The 20,469-nt window shown below is 31.2% G+C and overlaps 1 protein-coding gene across 3 annotated transcripts in view; it reads right to left on the bottom strand.

The window, feature by feature from the left end:
• Positions 1–205: 205 nt before the first annotated feature.
• Positions 206–20,469, bottom strand: part of LOC114341241 (zinc finger protein 235-like) — a 34,026-nt gene continuing 13,762 nt past the window's right edge. Inside the window, exons 2-3 of one of the 3 annotated variants that reach the window (XM_028292041.2) lie at positions 12,531–12,635; positions 206–6,070 (exon numbers count right to left, since the gene is read on the bottom strand). In XM_028292041.2, coding sequence (XP_028147842.1) covers positions 4,812–6,070; positions 12,531–12,635 — 1,364 coding nt within the window. In that variant the 3' untranslated portion in view covers positions 206–4,811. Of the gene's footprint in view, positions 12,636–20,469 lie in introns of all 3 variants that reach the window. The other 2 variants (XM_028292042.2, XM_050645374.1) reach the window with 2 other exon arrangements.

Raw genomic sequence — 20,469 nt, 5'->3', positions numbered from 1 at the left:
CAAATGACAATCGATGAAAAACCCTATTCTTTCATTTTCCCGACTGTATGTAAATTAACTACGGACGACAGTCTGACGTTTATAAAATTAATGTTCATTTTTGTGAAATATTTTGTCTCAAAAAATGCATTGTTTTGACAGAAAAACTTTCAAGATCCTCTTACTATTATCATTATAATTTTCAGGGTAAAATAAAAACCAATAATAGGTAAAACACAAATTTTATTTATACCGAAGGAAATAACATACAAACGACTATAATCCATGAACTTTATAAATAACATATCATGAATAACATAAAGAGAAATCTTTATAAAAAGTCTTGTATTAACTTCGTAAGTTCTCTTTTGAATTTTTTATCGGAACGATAACTCGATATAAATCCCGGTACGAAGCAAGTTCTTTTACTGTAAGCTTTCTTGGCACTCATATTTAAATAATATTAATCACCAAAACCAGTAATCTTATATTAACTACGAATAATTAATTATTTTAGAAATTTTCACATTCACTCCAATGCAAAACTAGCATCTATCTCTACGCCAACGCCGCCCTAGCGACAAACCAAGCAAACAGGCAAAATAGTGTACACAAATTTCAAGGTCGTCCTATCTCGATTCCTCTCCTCTGAGGTCTCCATAATAGGTCTGGATCCCGCGTGTGAAAAAAAAGTTGATTAATAGCAAGCTGAAAATTTGTTAATAGCTTAAGGGTGTCTAGTCGGACAAACTTTGATATATGGGAACACTGGAACAGGGGAAGTTTTAATTGTGGAACAGGTTAAAAATTTGGAACGGTCAGACCACGAAAACTGCACATGTATTTTGTCCGACAGAACAGACTTAAACTCTCCGAACAGATATTAAAATCTCATGCAAAAATCAGACTGCTACTTATCACCAAATGGGCTTTTTAATGAGTGGAACATGTAGAATATGTCAAATGACAGAAATTATGACAGGTGATAAATAGCAGTCTGATTTTTGCATGAGAGTTTAATCTCTGTTCGGAGATTTTAAGTCTGTTCTGTCGGACAAAATAAATGTGCCGTTTTCGTGGTCTGGCTGTTCCAAATTTTTAACCTGTTCCACAATTAAAACTGCCCCTGTTACAGTGTTCCCATATATCAAAGTTTATCCGACTAGACACCCTTAAGCTATTAACAAATTTTCAGCTTGCTATTAATCAACTTTTTTTTCATACGCGGGATCCAGACCTATAAACAAAATTAATAGTTTTCTTATGGCAGTGGATAGGTAGCCGGTACGGTGACTTCCTCCCTAGCCGGTAGTTGGCTTTTATTGGTTAAGCAATTAAGTGGGCGGAACTACCGGTCAATGAGTTGGTTACCGGTACTGGTAAATAATACATTAGGAAATGATGTATTACCATGTGTATTACTTACGAAAATTATACAAAATAGCTGCATTTACATTATACATTTTCAATGATTGTGCGAAATAAGTGCATTTTATTTTAAATAATTATTTTCAAGCAGTTTGCATTTTTATGAAACAGTAATAAAACAGATCACAGTAATTAACTAAAAGATCAAGTAAAACTTTATTAAAAAAAAAATAAAAAGTAACAATAGTTGTGATTATTATTGTAGCCCTGATTATTATTGTAATTTTCCTGATTGATGCAGTTCTGAAGGCAAAGCTCTGCTCTTCTGCATGAACAATATCCTGTATAGATTTCCATGTTTCACAAGTTACTATAGTTTTAAAATTGATACCGAAACAAGATTAGAAACTATTTGTTTTTTAAATTCAACTTGATCGGATAGGCTTTTCATTTTCTTTTTTTTTTTTTATAAACCAATTACGGTTACATCCTTGTCCTTTTGGTATTTCAACCTTTAATTCAATTCGATAATGCTTTAAACTTTAAACAAAACAAACACAGGAGCATACGAAGCCATTACGAAGCAAATATAAACATAACCTAAACTAAACATAGACCTTGATTTAGACCAATAATAAGCAACTACCGGCTACAGAACAAGTCACCGGTACCGGCTACCTATCCACTACCTTTTTTTATCATGGCATAGCCACCTTTACTTAACGTAAAGTAAAGGTGGCTATGATCATGGTTTTTCGGCTTAAAATTTTGACAGACGTCATCTCATGAATGGCAAATGTCAAAACAGAGAATTCGATATCAAGTAACTCCATATATCAAAGGTTAGTTCTAAACCCGCTTTACACCAACAATAAATTGATGAAGAAATTGACCAACTTCTTCAAAGTCAAATTTGACATGTACAAAACACAATTTTACATCTAATTTTGCCGTGAATAAAAAGAAAATGAAGGAATTTGACGAAATAGAACATGTTCTATTATAGATTATAGGACATGTTTTATTTCTTCATTTGACGGTAAAATCACACAACACTTTAGATGATCTGTGGTTAAAATTGGATGTCAAATTGTGCTTTGTACCATAAACCATACATTTTGTACACGTCAAATTTGGCCTTGAATAAATTCGTCAATTTCAATACATACTCGTAAATCTAATTAAAGTAAATTAAATCTAATCCTCGTAAAGTAATTACAAATACAAATTGTAAGTTTTGTTACAAATAATATTACTAATAAATACCTAATGCAAAATATTATATTAATTCTTAAAATCAGATCTCGTGGGCGCTAATGGCTTAAAGCCAGCTACTTGCTAAAAAAATCAGTTAAACCAGAAAATTAAGAAATAGTATTACCACAGAATAACAACACAGAAGCGAAACTCATGCCCAAAACGGTAACATAATTTTCATGCTCATGCGTCACGTAACTGGTACAACCTCACTTTTGCGACTGACAGTGACAGTGTTTACAGTTAAATTTTATATTTATATATACACTAAGCACCAAAATTAACGCACCACCTTAAAAATGGGACATTTTTGATGGCTATAGTTGATTTTTTAACCAAGAGGAGTAAACTAAAAAGACAGATTCACACCCAAGAAAGTTACTGGAAAAGTCACCAAATTCATTTTCTTTTTTCGTTGATCATATCAGCTTTCGATGATAATCCATACATATTATATTATACTAACACATTGCTAAAGAGTTCTAAAAACAACTGTTTTTATATAAAAGTAGACTAAAAATCTAAAAATTAAAGGAATAAAAGCAGAAAACACAAAAAATCGCCGATATACTTAATTAACCTATAAAATGACAGAAGTGCCAAAATTTCCTAAATGTAATTAGTGTCAAAATTTAATAACAGCGGAGTAAACTTGCCGGCGGTTGGACCAATTAGAAACAAGCATTACGGCGCGGTAAATTTGAATCACTCCTCTTGGTTAAAAAACAAACAATAGTATTTCCTAAACCTGTTATCCGATTTTAGTGATTTTTTTGGTATATTATAGCTTTGTTCTTCAAGAATATCGATGTAATAATATTATTGCTAAACAGATAAGTGTAATTGTATACCAGGTGTAACAATAATACTGTGTTTTTTTCTCAAAGTTTGGAACACCCTGTGGAATATTCTAGACTATAGAATCTAGAGTATATAAAATATTCAAATTAAAACTCAACTGTAGTCTTAGGTTTTCTTAACATTTTGCTTTTAGATTCATTCGATTATGTTGGATAATAAAAAAGTTAGGTACTTTAACAACTAGCCGTGTTATTCATCAATACAGGGTGTTTCTAAATAAGTGAGGCAAGCTTTAACGGGTAATTCAGCATGAAAAAATAATGACCGGTTGCTTTATAATCATATGTCCGCAAATGCTTTTGTTTCCGAAATACAGGATGTTGAATTTTTTCTTACAAACTGACAATTTATTTATTGCTCTAAAACTGGTTGAGATATGCAAATGGAATTTGGTAGGTTTTAAGGGGTAGTTATTGCAAATTTTTTGACATACAATCAAGAGTTTTATATTCACCATTGGCGTGCATACGGGATGTATCTAAAATGTTTATACCCGTATGCACGCCAATGGTGAATATAAAATTCTTAATTGTATGTCAAAAAATGCGCAATAACTACCCCTTAAAACCTACCAAATTTCATTTGCATATCTCAACCAGTTTTAGAGCAATAAATAAATCGTCAGTTTGTAAGAAAAAATTCCAACATCCCGTATCTCGGAAACAAAGCATTTGCAGACATATGTTTATAAAGCAAACGGTCATTATTCTTTCATGCAAAATTACCCCTTAAAGTTTGTCGCACTTATTTAGAATCACCCTGTATTGATGAATAACATTGCTAGTTGTTAAAGTACCTAACTTTTTTATTATCCAACATAATAGAATGAATCAAAAAGCAAAATCTTAAGGGTTGGAAGCCTAAGGCTACAGTCAAGTTTTAATTTCAATATTTTATATACGCTATAATATTCCACAGGGTGTTCCAAACTTTGAGGAAAAAACACACTATCATTGTTACACCCGGTATACAATGACACTTATCAATTTGACAATAATATTATTACATCAATATTCTTGACGAATAAAGCTATAATATACTAAAAAAAAATATTCAAATCGGACAACAGGTTTAGGAAATATGAAACGTCAAAAATGTCCCATTTTTAAGGTGGTGCGTTACTTTTGGTGCTTAGTGTATTTTATTTTATAGTTTATTTATATTTTATAGTTAAATTTTATATTTCATATTTAATTAATAACTACTTGTCAAAAATATCACATCATTTGGAATGGTTTATTCCTTAGAACATGAAGTTCTATTCTGTAGATGGTGCACAAGGTCAAATATTTCGGTCCCAACAAAATCAATGGAAACGACAGTCAGATTTGCTTCTGTGTGGTTAGTTATTCTGTGGTATTACTGTCACTAATAATTGGGCCATGTTGTGTTCTCATATGTCTTGATAAAGAACCAGACGTAGTACACTGGTATAAACAAATTTCACACTTGTAAGGTTTTTCTCCAGTGTGAACTCTTAAATGTGTTTTCAACGAATCTGCTCGACTAAACTGCTTAAAACAAATTTCACACTTGTAGGGATTTTCTCCAGAGTGAATTCTCAAATGCTTCTTCAAGCTACTTTGTTGAGAAAACTGCTTAAAACAAATTTTACACTTTTGAGGCTTTTCTCTATTGTGTACTGCCCTAATATGTCGTTTCAAACCGTGGGAATAAGAAAACCGATTAAAACAAATCTCACACTTGTAAGGTTTTTCGCCGGTATGCACTCTCAAATGTATTTTCAAAATATTTGCCTTGTTAAATTGCTTACAACAAATCTCACATTCGAAAAGATTTTCTCCAGTATGTAATCTCAAATGTTGCTTCAAATCACTAGAAGTAATAAACTGTTTTAAACATATCTCGCACTTGTAGGGTTTTTCTCCAGTGTGTCCTCTCAAATGTATTTTCAGAAAACTTGCTCTAGTAAACAGTTTAAAACAAATTTTACACTTTTGAGACTTTTCCCCAGTGTGCACTGTCATATGTCGTTTCAAATCACCGGAATAAGAAAATCGATTAAAACAAATCTCACACGTGTAACGTTTTTCTCCAGTGTGTAATTTCAAATGTGTTTTCAAAGTACTTGCTTCACTAAATTGCTCAAAACAAGTCTTACACTTGAATTGTTTTTCTCTCGTATGTATTCTCAAATGTTTTTTCAAAACACTAGCAGTAACAAACTGCTTTAAACAAATTTCACACTTAAACGGTTTCTCCCCAGTGTGCACTCTCAAATGGATTTTCAAAGTACCTGCCTGACTAAATTGCTTAAAACAAATTTCACACTTATAAGGTTTTTCTCCAGTGTGTACTCTCAAATGTGATTTCAAAAACGCCGCTTGCCTAAATTGCTTAAAACAAATTTCACACTTGTAAGGTTTTTCCCTCGTATGCACTCTCATATGTATTTTCAAAGAACGTTTCTGAGAGAACTGCTTAAAACAAATTTCACATTTATAAGGTTTTTTCCCAGTTACAACTTTCATATTAGTACTTAATGTTTTTCCTTCAGTGTGTCCAATAGTGTCATTTCCTTTGTGAGATGAACCTTGGATAAGTTTCTCCAGAATTTCCATTTTGTTTTCATCTTGGGAATAACCTAAAATACAAAGCAACTACACATAGTTTCAAAAGTTATGCATCACTTAAAATTATTAGCCCGATCAAAGAACACAAAACTTTACGAAAATCTCCAAAAAAATAAAGGAAGGATAAAAATTTGGAAATAGGATTTTTTTTAATGGCATGGACTTTATGTCATCCAGCCAGTCACAACATGAGTATTATGCCCGATTTCACCAAAGATAACTAAACAGTAGCCTTATTAAGTAATTCTTATCGATAGGAACTTCTTAAGTCAATACTTAGAAACAATCGCATTTCACAACTAAAAGAACTGCTTATCCAGGAAATGCTTTCCTAGGTATTACCTAGGGTACGTTTGAACTATTTTTGATAAATAAAAAGAAGAATAACATGACATTTCCTTACTTTTTCGATTATTTGTCATTATTGTTTGTTTGCCAATTTAGTTTTATTCAGTTTTGTACTATTATAGTTATTTTATTTAGTAGTTAGTTATTTGTGCATTAAGTTTGTATATTTATAATAAATATAGTCTTGTATGTTATTTGTATATGTACAGTGAAATTGAGGAAAAGAAAAGAGTTGTAAATTTCACATATGACGAAAAATTGAAATAATTTTAAAATAAATAATATGTTGAAAATTGCTTTTTATTATTAATTTTTTAATGACACACTTACGCCCGGTTTCCGAAAGGATGATCATCTCAAAAATTATGTAATCGACGATTAACAATGGATTAAATGCGTCAGAAACGTCACACAAACTAGTTTTAACAACAGTAGATCACCTGACAAAAGATTAATCGCTTGTTAACAGCCGATCATAAGTGTTTTGAGTCTCTGAAAGGTCGATTAACCAGTTTCGCTTGTCAAACGGCGGTAAAAATGTACTGTTACCTAATATGAGATTATCCGTCGATTAACGGGCTGTTAAGAGTTTTTTTAGTTTTTTAATTACTGTAATTAACAAATACCGGGAAAAAATTGTCAAATAACACATATATAAATGAGATAAATAATATTATTCAATAAACATAAGTTATTTTATGGAAGAAATAATTTAAAAAATTTATTTAACTTGCAGAACATGGATATCTCGGACATTTTTGTATATTTGATTATATAATTTATATTTTTTTCGTTTAAAAATGTAAGATAACAACGATGCTAGACTCATAGAGCTATTTTTTGAGAGGCCAGAGCTCTGAAAAGCAGAACATAATGATAATAGCGATGTAAATAAGAGGGAAAACGTGTGTGAAATTATAGCAGCTAACTTTGAAGACAATAAAACAGCCGGTAAATAAATTAAAAATAAATACAAAAAGTAATTATATAGACCAAAAATAAAAATATGAGTATAAAATATTATAGATCATAAATAAACTGTTTTATATCTCCAAATCTCATCACATAAATTTAATGCGTTTTATTCTTTTTGAAATTATCTAGCCTCATTTTTAAAATACTATCATTCAATTCTTGCTCCAAACAAAAGTGACAGTACGTAAGAGAGAATGCACCTTTAGAGATACAAAGATACAAGTTTGGATTTAGAGGTTAATATAATTGAAATTTTGAAGAATAACAGTCAATTGTGACAGTATCGATAACAAATTGTATGTCAGATCATCGATTACATGATCTATGATCGTGTAATTTTACAATAATTGGCGTTTGAGAAACCCATCACTGGTTAACAGTTGATCAAATCTGACAGCCGATTAGATGATCGGAGATTTGAATAACGTTTCGTAAACCGGCTGTTAGTTATATCATGAATGGGTTTTTGAAACACAACAATAGTTTGTTAGGTAGTAGGTAGACTACATAATTTTGTCAATAGACCTGTAAAAAACTCCAAAGGATTTTCTATATTTTCCAACACATGTATATTAATAATATAAAACAAAATACAAAATTACAACTAATATACTTAATATTACAGAATAACAGAAAAATTAAAGTAAGAAGCAAATTATTGACAAACGTCACAAGTACATTAGTCAAAATTGTAAAAATATAACCTGACTGTCAACGATAAGTAATACCTAAAGTTTAGGGAGATCGAAATCCGTATCCTAACGTAAGGTAATGCTTAAGCGGTTTAGGCAATTCTTATCGTATGGTGAAATCCGTTTTAGAGTTAGGAAGTACCTAAACCCACTTAGGTAATTCTTAAATATTTAGGTATCATTGGTGAAATCGGGCATAAGTGTCATGTGTAGTGTGTATGTTGAGTAAGTGTCTTGTTACTTTGCAAAGTCGACGTCATTGTCTTTGCGAAGAGACGCTAATTGTATCCGAACGTCTGCGGTCCCTCCGGTGAGTACCGATCCCACAAGGACAGAAACTTTATTAATTTATAATAAATGAAAAATTTCTGACCCTGGTGAGATTCGAACCCACAACCTTTCGGATTTTTTCGATCCAAAGGCAGGCGCTCTTACCACTGAGCCACGGAGGGGGTTGAAATAGGTAGTTGAAATGGTCTATTATTATATAAGAAAAAGTTTACAATTTTACAGTTCCTCCATTTTACAAAAATGGAGAGGATACCCCCTTCTCGGGGGGTGAAAAATATACATCCAAAATAAGTCCGGAATTGGATAAAATGACTAAATTCTAAGCAACTTTTGCTTTATAGAGTTTTTTCATTAAGTCAATACTTTTCGAGATATTTGCGAGTGAATTTTTTCACATTTTTAACAAAAAAAAAACATGCTTTTGGACGGTTTTTCGCAAATAACTCAAAAAGTAAGTATTTTATCAAAAAAAAATATTCTTAGCAAAAATATAGCTTATAAAAAAGTGAAACAAATGATGTATGCATGAAGTCTGTTAACCCAGTAGAAGCAGAGTTGTAGCTAATGAGAAATAGTTTCTTCGTCAAATTTCAAATCGAATATTACAACATGAAATAACCAAAAAACGGAGCACTTTTCGGGGAAAACTCACTACAACTTTTTTAAACTGTTTAAAAAAAGGTTTATTTTTGTTTTTTAAAAAAACATTTTAAAAAACATTAAAAGTAAGTCAGTTACGCTCAAAATATTGTTGGCCGCTTTTATTTTTTGCTAAAAAAATCGCGAAAATCACCCCTTAATTAGCATCCTAAATAAAATTAATCGTTACCGCCTCACAAGTTACCTTGTTTATGTATTCTTTATATGATCAAGTGAGATCATTAAACTTATTAAGGGCATCGGTACATAATTCGCAAATATTTTACGGGTATCCCTACTTTTTCTGTCTTTACACGGCAAATTACGTGTAGTAAAATTCACAATGGTATGGATATGTAAACATTACTAGAATGTCAATTATGTCATCATTAATTTAAAGAGATGGCTTTTGAATATTCTTGGATAACTGTTATTTTTATAATTGCAAATTATTAATTCAGTTAATAAATGTGATAAAATTTCACTAACTATGTATTCAGTGATTGTAATAATTTATATGTACAACAAAAACTAATACTCAATCGAGAAAAGAGGAAAAGTGTTTAAGTGATTTTTAATAATATATTGTTACTATGGAACGCTTACAATTTTGAACATCTTTAACAACAAAATACTTGGATCACAGAATATATTATCCTGATGTATTCTCTGCTTGGATCTTCCACAAATAATACACAATAAATAACTTTTTATTAAGTTCACGTCTTAAATCAATTATTTATCAAATACACTATAATATCAATATTATTTACTCAACAACTCAAAATATTCCCGATGCCATGTCAAATATTTAAAATTGTCACTGATTGTCACTGTCTGACTGACAGTATGCTGACAATATTCTATTCGACTGTTTTTCTCTTAGTTTTTCACCCCTGCAACTTATTAAAATAAACATTATAGAAGTTCTCAGGGACTTTCGGCCCTCGTCAATAACGTAATCTTTCATTCTGCGTTTAAATTTTTCAAAAATACTTATTAGTTTTCTCAGGATTCGAAAAAAATGAATCCCCATTTGAACAGCATTGCAGCCGAAAATACGTACGCATCCTCTTAAGGAAAAATCAAAATTACATAAAAATTAAAAAAAAAACAGAAAATAAAGATTATTATGTACAGTTCAGTTGAGTGAGACTACTAGTACATGGGCAGGGGAGGCGTGGCCCACCCTAGCTTTTCGGGTGCTGTTAACTATATATGGTTATCCAAAGTATACAAAATATACCTAACCTAATGTGCAACATCTTCATGTCTGAAGATTTAAAAATTCCCCCCCCCCCCTGAAATTTTTTATATGGGCGCCCGTGTACTAGTTAAACAAAAAATTAAGGAAGCATATTCACTTTATTTACAAATTGTGCAAATCAAACTAAAAGAACCAAAATTTTTTTGGAAATTTGTAAATAATAAAAAGTTTTCTAGAATTCCGGGACAAATGGTTTATAATGACGAAATATTTAATATTCCTCAGACAATAGTAAAGCATCCAGAACATTTTTTGAAAGTGTCTATTCCCTACCTGAGATACATGCGGGAAATTTAAGTTTCAATTTTGATCCCAATACTTTTTTAGACATCAGTTGTGAACCTATTAGTGAACTTGAAATTTTAGCAGCTGGAAAAAAATTGAAAAGTAAATTTACTTCAGGACCTGACAATATACCTTCATTTCTACTGAAAGATTGCCTGCATGTACTAATGTCTGGAAAACAGCTAAAGTTTTTAGCTAAATTTTTTAGCAAAAAATAAAAGCGACCAACAATATTTTGAGCGTAACTCACTTATTAGAATACAGAATTCATGCATATACCAGTTTCTTCGCTTTTTTATAGGCTATATTTTTACTAAGAATATTTGTTTCCATAAAATAATTACTTTTTGAGTTATTTGCGAAAAACCATCCAAAAACATGATTTTTTTTTTTTGTTAAAAATGAACATATTCACTCACAAATAACTCGAAAAGTATCGACTTAGTAAAAAAACTCTAGAACAAAAGTTGCTTAGAATTAGTCATTTTATCAAATTCCGGATTTAGCGACCTCGAAAACATAAAGAATAACAAAAAATTTGCCATTCACCTATCATGGTCGCTTTTTCCATTTCTAAGCCTCAAATTAGGGATGTGCCGTTCGCCTAAATTCAACGGTCAACCTAACCGAAATATAAAAAAAATTAAGAAATAGTTTCATTGTCCCTAATAATTTGGCCATCCACTCTATGTATTTTCATATGTCTTTTCAAAGTACCAGACGCAATACACTGGTATGAACAAGTTTCACACTTGTAAGGTTTTTCTCCAGTGTGTATTTTCAAGTGCTTTTTCAAAGAATCTACTAGACTAAACTGTTTAAAACAAATTTCACACTTGTAGGGCTGTTCTCCAGTGTGTGATCTCAAATGTTTATTCAAGTTACTTTGTTGAGAAAACTGCTTAAAACAAATTTTACACTTTTGAGGCTTTTCTCCATTGTGCACTGTCATAATATGTTGTTTCAAACCGTGGGAATGAGAAAACCGATTAAAACAAATCTCACACTTGTAAGGTTTTTCCCCAGTGTGCACTCTCAAATGTGTTTTCAAATTATTTGATTTGGTAAATTGCTTACAACAAATCTCACACTCGAAAAGATTTTCTCCAGTATGTATTCTCGAATGTTGTTTAAAATCACTAGAAGTAATAAACTGTTTTAAACATATCTCGCACTTGTAGGGTTTTTCTTCACTGTGTCCTCTCAAATGTATTTTCAAATCACTTGCTTGAATAAATTGCTTAAAACAAATTTCACACTTTTGAGACCTTTCGCCAGTGTGCACTTCCAAATAATGTGTTTTCAAAGTACTTGCTTCACTAAATTGCTCAAAACAAGTCTTACACTTGAGTTGTTTTTCTCCCGTATGTATTCTCAAATGTTGTTTCAAAGCACTAGTAGTAATACACTGTTTTAAACAAATTTTACACTTGTACTGTTTCTCCACAGAGTGCACTTTCAAATGTGTTTTCAAAGTACCTGCTTGACTAAATTGCTTAAAACAAATTTCACATTTGTAACCTTTTTCCCCAGTATGTACTCTAGAATGTGTTTTCAAAGTACTTGCTTGACTAAATTGCTTAAAACAAATTTCACACTTGTAAGGTTTTTCTCCAGTGTGCACTCTCAAATGCTCTTTGAAATGACCTGCTCTACTAAATTGCTTAAAACAAAGGTCACACTTGAACAGGTTTTCTCCCGTATGTATTCTCAAATGTTGTTTCAAAACACTAGCAGTAACAAACTGCTTTAAACAAATTTCACACTTGTAAGGTTTGTCCTCAGTGTGTACTCTCAAATGTGTTGTCAAACTACCTGCTTGACTAAATTGCTTTAAACAAATTTCACACTTGTAAGGTTTTTCTCCAGTGTGCACTCTCAAATGTTGTTTCAAAAAACACGGTCGATTAAATTGCTTAAAACAAATTTCACATTTATAAGGTTTTTTTCCGGTTACAACCTTTATATTTGTACCTAATGTTTTTCCTTCCGTGTGTTCACTAATGTCATTTGCTTTGTGAGATGAATCTTGGATGTGTTCCTCTGTAATTTTCATTTTGTTTTCATCTTGGAGATAACCTAAAATACAAACCAACTATAATTGAATCGTTTATTTCAGAAACAACCTAAGGGACAAAATATCAAAAAATGTGTTTTTGGTGGTACTGTACAAATTAAAGGTAAATACATCTTTTAGTGCAGAAATAACATATGATCCATATCAGCAATACCATTTGACAGCCTTGAAAATAATCTGTTTATTTCAGAAAGAGCCCAAGCGGTGCTAGGTTCTTTGTGCAGTAAATTTCACCATTTTCACCAGTGACAGTTGGCGCAGCCTTCCCTAAATTAGATGGTATTTTGTTGTTTATTATTACATTACTTTGTTTCACTGGGAAACGGAAGTACTAGAATGGTGAATAGAGGCCACTGAGGCGGTTCTAGATATACTACATTTATTGCCCCACCGATCTTTATAACCAAGTTACAGGGTGTTTTTATCGATTTTACCCATTTCTTTCTGGATCCATAACTTTAGAACCACCTTGTACATTTTTGGTATTTGATACACATATCTCATTTAGAACCCAAACAACCCAACTACTAATCACAAGAAAAATCCAGGTCCCGATTAACAAAAAATATAAAGTACATAAGTATTGTGACCTTGAAACAACACCGTGTATATTGAAATTATTAGGATTTTATTTTAATATATAAAATAAAATCAGGAACGGTGTTTTATAAGTTTAATAAAAAAACTTCTACATGACAATTATATAACTAACTACTGTCAGACACATAGTGTATATGAACTTAAAACTAACTTACAGTTTGCATATTAGTAGTATCTGCTTTTCCCAACAGTCTCCCTTAAGGCCATCGGTAGATAATTCACAAATATTTTCCGGCTATCCCTACTTTTTCTGTCTTTACACGGCAAATTACGTGTAGTAAAATTCTCACTGGTATGGATATGCAAACTTAACTTGACAATGATCATTAACTTTAAAGATGGCTTTTGAATGTCCTTGGATAACTGTTAGTTGTATAATTAATTGCCTTAATTATTAATTCAGTTAATTAATATGATAATTTTTTCACTAACTATGTATTCAGTGATTGTAATAATTTATCTACTGTACAACAAAAACTAATAATCAATCGAAAAAAGAGGAAAAGTGACAAAGTGATTTTTTAATAATATATTGTTACTATGAAACGCTTACAATTTTTAACATCTTTAACAACAAAATACTTGGATCACTGAATATATCCTGGTGTATTCTCTGCTTTGGATCTTCCATAAATAATAAACAATAAATAACTTTTTATTAAGTTCACGTCTTAAATCAATTACTTATCAAATACATTATCAATATTATTTAATCAACAACTCAAAATATTCCCGATGACATGTCAAATATTTAAAATTATTGTCACTGATTGTCACTGTTTGACTGGCAATATTCTATTCGACTGAGTGCGTTGTATGACAAAGATAGATTTGGAAAATATTACCACGGACATTGTGTTCATTTTTTTCGAATCCTGAAAAAACCAATAAATATTTTTGAAAAATTTAAACGCAGAAAGAAAGACTAAATTATTACCGAGGACCGAAAGTCCCTTAGAATAAATAAAAAGTTTATTTTGAATGAGATATTTGAAATTAAAAATCACACTAAATTTTTTCTTAAATTTTCACCCCTGTAACTTATTAAAATAAACATTATAGAAGTTCTCAGGGACTTTCGGCCCTCGCTAATAACGTAATCTTTCATTCTGCGTTTAAATTTTTCAAAAATACTTATAAGTTTTCTCAGGATTCGAAAAAAATGAATCATATTTGAATAACATTGGAGCAGAAACTACGTACCCACCCTCTTAAACTGTAAAGTGAGAACATTAAGAAATTAAACATATTGAAATAAACATAAACAATTAACTACATACACATTAAATTCATAATATACAATATATAAAAATATGCCAATGTCAGAAATGCACTTTTCGTGCTAACTCTGGGCAAAGACTTGGTTAATACATCGGCAGTCATCCCATCGGTTATCTTGTACCATAGTTCAACTGTACCAGGTTCCTCATCAGAACTAACTAACTGATAGGTAACATAATCTGTTAACCAATCTGGTGGACGTCTGTCCCTGAATGGCCTTTTCCTATCTTCCGATTCATCAGTACAATCTACATCTGAATCAGAGAAAGGTGTAACATCAATCGACTCTTGATTTTCAGTGTCATTTGAATAATCATGAGTAATAGTAAATGATCAATCAATTATTACAGACTTATCACCAACATTTTGATTAAATTCCTCAATAAAAGGTGTTGATTCTATTATAACCTCAGGTTGAGTTGAAACATAATTATTTCCATACATTATGTGTTCAAAAAATACAACATCTCTGCATTTTTCTACTTTTCCTCTACAATTGGGGTAAGCTAATCTATAGCCTTTAGTATAGTCGCAATACCCTACCATAATCATGGGTTTAGATTTAACATCAAATTTACCTCTAAAATTCTTAGGTATATGAGCATAAGCTTTACATCCAAATACTCGTAAGTGACTCAAATCAACCTTGGAACTTTCCAAGAACCAAGAACAAATAATTCTTCAGGAAGAGTACCATTAACAGCTGTAGTAGGGCTACGATTTTTTAAATATATTGCAGTAGCCACTGCTTCTCCCCAATAAGCTTTAGGAAAACCAGAATCAGTGAGCAAAGCCCTACCTTTTTCTACGACCGTGCGATTGGCACGCTCTTGTACACCATTTTGTTCAGGAGTGTATGGCACTGTAGTTTCATGTATTATTCCTGAATTCTTAAATAGAGCTCTAAACTGAGCATTACAAAATTCTAAACCATTATCGCTCCTGTAGCGTTTTATTTTAAGCCCCGTTTGATTTTCAATGAGTCTTTTAAATTCCTGAAACTTTGAAAAAGTTTCACTCTTAGACTTGAGTAAATATCCCAAAGTTTTACTAGTATAATCATCAGTTAACATAAAAACAAATCTTGTCCCTCCCCAGCTTTTTTCCAACATGGCACCTACCAAGTCTCCATGCACTAACTCTAGCTTGGAGGTAGCACGTCTAGCTTGACCTTTCGGAAAACTCTTTCTGGTCTGCTTTGCCTCTATACATGTAGTACAGGGAAGCATTTCAGTATTTTGGTAATTAATACCACTAGCCATACTAGTTAACAAATTCAGATTCTTTGTGCACAAATGTCCTAATCGCTTATGCCACAGAGAAAAATGATTATTACTCTTATTAGTAACAGACATTAAATTGATTTCAACAACATTGTTACAACTGTTAACTGTTTCTTTAGATGTCCTAGAGAAATTCTCATTTTCAGAACTTTCTGTATCAGAAATAGTGTCCAACTTATAAATTCCCCCAAATTCAGACCCTGTAAATTTTACAGTCCCCTTAATATTAACTTTGTCTTGATCATACACATCAAAACCTTTTTGATTAAACACAATTATATGACCTTTAGAGGCTAATTGACTTACTGTTAATAAATTTGCAGCCGCATTGGGTGCATACATAACATTAGTTATTGTACCAGAACTAACACACTTATTGTGTGAATTAACTAAATCAATTGGAATATTTCCAACTCCTGTGGCCAACAACGGGCCCTTATCAGCTGTAAAAAATTTAGACTTTTTATTTGGATCAAAATCTACCATCCAATCTCTATTATTAGACACATGTCTACTAACACAACTATCAAGATAAAAATCTTTGCAATTTGGAGAACTTACAAATATAGTAGTAGGAGTAAATAAAACATTATTAGTTTCACCATGATTCTCCTTGGATTGATCCTTACCAGTTGGTGGTTTAGAATTAAGATTTCCAATTTTTGGAATTTCTCTTGGGACGTTTATGACGGATATAACGGCAGCCGTAACAAATAGGGATGAATTTGGTAGTGGATTGAAGAAAAGGCTTCTTCTTGATAAAATTATTTTTTGTAAACAAAGCTTTATCCTCACCATTTTCTCTCAACTTCTCACGATCAGTAATATCATTCAACAAGGTAATGACTTCTTCACTTTTAATAACTGTATGTGTTACACAGTATCCGTTAATAACCTGTTCTTCAGTGTCAGGAAGTCCACATAACATCAATGTCCCAACTTCACTATCATCAATCACTATATTTAATTCTGCAAGTTCCTGAACAATATCAAGTATTCAGTATTCCAGATATAATATAATCACTACTTAATGCAAGAAAAATCTTCTAACTTTGCACGATATAACTTTTTTTTAGAAACATTTGCCTAGTTAAACCGGCACTTTGATACACCTTTTTTAAGTTATCCCAATCTTCTTTCGAGGTAGTTGCTTTCCACAGATGAGCTAAGCAAGTTGGTTTCACCGATAAACTTAGTTTGGCTAACGCTCTTTGGTTTTATCTGGATCTTTATCATTTCCAGTAATACAATTCCATAGAGACCATAATCTATCAAAAACATTTTCATTTGAAACTGACAGATTTCGTAGTTTCGTCTTCCATCTAATTTTTCGATATTTGGGGCACCAGGGCTAACAAAAACATTATTAATGGTTCTCGTTTCAACTTTTTCTTGTTCAGACATTTCGTCGAGTAAAATAATTAAATAGAACAGCAGCAAACACGTATATCTTAGACACCACAAAATGTAGGCACCACGTGAAGAGTTTTCAACAATTTTTGTTTTTTTCACTTTTGTAGCAGTGGAAATATATGTAGGCAAAAACTGGGCCCACAACCTATTAGGATTTTATTTTAATATATAAAATAAAATCAGAAACAGTGTTTTATAAGTTTAATAAAAAAACTTCTACATGACAATTATATATTAGTAGTATGTATTTTTTCCAACAGGAGTTTTCAAAATCCGTTTGCATATTTGAAAAGAACACAAAAAACGACTTTACAGGATCACTTCAACTTTTTATGCAGTTCAATGACTTTAATTTTGAAATTATATTGACATTTTTAAGGACAGGGTCACACTAGTCTTCGACTATATGCAAAACTTACCTGACTACTTGATTAAATTAATGGTTTGTTATAATAAAAAACACCCCAAAAATTAATGGTTTGTGTAATTTTTGTGTTTTGTTGTAATGACTTATAAAGACAGGGAAACGTAAATTGTGACTGTTCTGATGATTTTTATTTGACAACTTGACAACTTCAAAAACAATGTAATAATCGTACAACCAAACTATACATGGTGTACCAACAACAACGTAGTATATCCAGTGTCCCAACATTCTCCGGACCCAGGAATCAGGTGTCAATGAATCTGAGAGGAGTCTTCAAAGTCATACCTTGACCTTTTCATTTTTAATGATAGTCATCACTGATCACTCATTTTTGTCTTTAATTTTGCGACCCCTTAAATGTCATCTTGCCCAAAATATACTTCAATCGTTTTGCCCATATGCCAGTTTATTCGTTTGATGTTGTCGGAACCAATCATGACTACATCACCAACCTTCACAGAATCTCCTCTTCTTTGACCGTAATTTATTAGTTCCGCAAGGTATTCTTTCTTAAATCTTTCGCGTAACATTTGCCTTAAATTTTGAATATGACAAAACCCACCTTTAAAAATTCTGAATCTATGATGTCTAAATCAACAACCTCATCGTAATTCCCCTGTAATGGCATTAAAAACCTTGATGGAGTTAAAACCTCATCAACTTCAGAAACAAAGGTAAGCGGTCTTTAATTGATCACTGACTCTACGCCACCTAACACTGTGTACAGCTCTACATAATGCAGAGATGCTTTTCCCAGTTGTCAGCACAAAAGTTCTTTTATTACTCTTAGACCAGTGCGCATCTGTAAAAATATTAGTACATTTGGACGTTGAGAGGTGACTCAAATTTTTTTACAGAAATTGCTTGAAAATAAATCAAATAATAATATTTGAGTCATTCTCCCTCTCAAAAAGGTCCGGAACATTGTTTAAATAATCAAAATGTCAAAAAATGAACGAAAAATTCGATTTTTTTCTTCGTTTTTTGATTATAACTTCAAAAGTATTCATTTCCGAGAAAAGTTGTACTGACATAAAAGTTGCGTAATTAAATTTCCTACACTATAGAATTGGTTACAAATTTAAAAATTAGTCACCCTTGTTGCAAAATAGCAATAATTGAGAAAAAACCATACAAAAACAAGTATTCGCATTTTACGTTTTTCAACCATTTATGCTACAGTTAGGACCTTCATATTTCACCCAAAAAAAAAACTTTATGATACAGTAAAACAACACTGTAAATTTCATTAAGATCGGTTTAATAGATTTTGCAAAATAAATTTTGCAATCCAGCTTTCGCAAAAAAAAATTCATTTTTTCAAAATGTTATAGGACTGAAAATAAAGCAGATAGCAAGTTGAATTTTTTTTGCGTTTAGAAGTGTACTGTACCCTTCACTTGCAATTTTGCAAAATTAAAATCTATTAACTACCACGGCGTCAGGAATTTTTTTAAATAAATATTAATTATTGGTGCTACACGCAGGACAGCGGATAGTTTGCTCTGATTGGGCATTCCAATGACCTTTGATAATCATTGATACATTTTAATTTTTATTACATTTCGATATAAATAAATACATTTGTTTATTGCAAAATAAAACCCATGTTCTATCCTTTGAAATAACACTTTTATTAGCAACAACTTTCTTTGTTCACATATTTTAACTTAGAGAATAAAAGTTTATTATTTTTAAACATATGTAATTGTTTAAACAATATTTCACAAACAATAAGGTAGTGTCGCCAAATAAGGCCAGTGTCTTAATTAGGCCAATTGCAAATATTTTCTTAAATATAGATATTATATATTAGAGGTCACCGTAAATGTCTTTCTCAGTCAAAATCGTCTAAGCCATTCAGTCAGTAGTATCACATAGCAGCGCCAAGTAGACTAGACACGTGTTTGTTACGGTGCGGAAGTTCGTTTATAAATTTTAGGTAAGTTCTAAAATTACTAAAATGGTACTTAATGAATATAAGCCAATTATTTTTTCTTTGTAAAGCGATAGTAAATTAATACTTTTTAAGGAACTGGAACTGTTTTTTCTCTATATTGCTTTTTATTATTTTTTTATGTTACATATTAAAAAAGTAGACAGTGTCCTCATAAAGCCAATTGTCCTAGATGTGTGTAAATGTGCGATATGTGTGCTTAATGTATTGACAAATTTTTGTTTTTAATATGAATAAAAGTTTCTTTCACTAAATTTTGTATTTGTTCTTTAATTCTTAGGTTTAAAATTTATTATCCACCTCAATTTGCATAAAAAATTAAACTGGCCTTATTAAGCTACCAGTTCCTAATAAGGCCAAATATTACAAATTTATTCAATGTTAAAATTTTATATTTCTTTATTTATTTAGTAAGTATTTTATCCTGAAATTCGATAGCTAAAATGTTAGGCAATACGTATACAAGAGTTTTCCCCCATATTGTTCCTGAATAAAATATTACAGATATTTAAACCTTAAGGTGGCCTTAATTGGCGACCTTACCTTAATAAAATTAGTTTGATTTTTGTGGAATTAAAATATTAAAAATTAAAATACAACAAAATATAGAGTAAGTAAATAATATATTAGATAAAGATTGGAAGAAATTTTGGTGGAAATCAACTTGTGTGAATCGAACACCGCTGTCCTGCGCGTAGCACCAAAAATTATTGTTTATTTAAAAAATTTCCTGACGCCGTGGTAATTAATCGATTTTAATTTTGCAAATTGCAAATGAAAGGTACAGTACACTTCTATAAGCAAAAAAAAATTCAACTTGCTATCTGCTATATTTTCAGTCCTGCAACATTTAAAAAAAAATGAATTTTTTTGCG

The sequence above is a fragment of the Diabrotica virgifera genome, chromosome 3 (assembly GCF_917563875.1).
Source record: "Diabrotica virgifera virgifera chromosome 3, PGI_DIABVI_V3a".
NCBI classification, from domain to species: Eukaryota; Metazoa; Arthropoda; class Insecta; order Coleoptera; family Chrysomelidae; genus Diabrotica; species Diabrotica virgifera.
The sequence above is the reverse complement of the archived record's forward strand: the minus strand, read 5'-3'. Positions and strand labels throughout refer to the sequence as shown.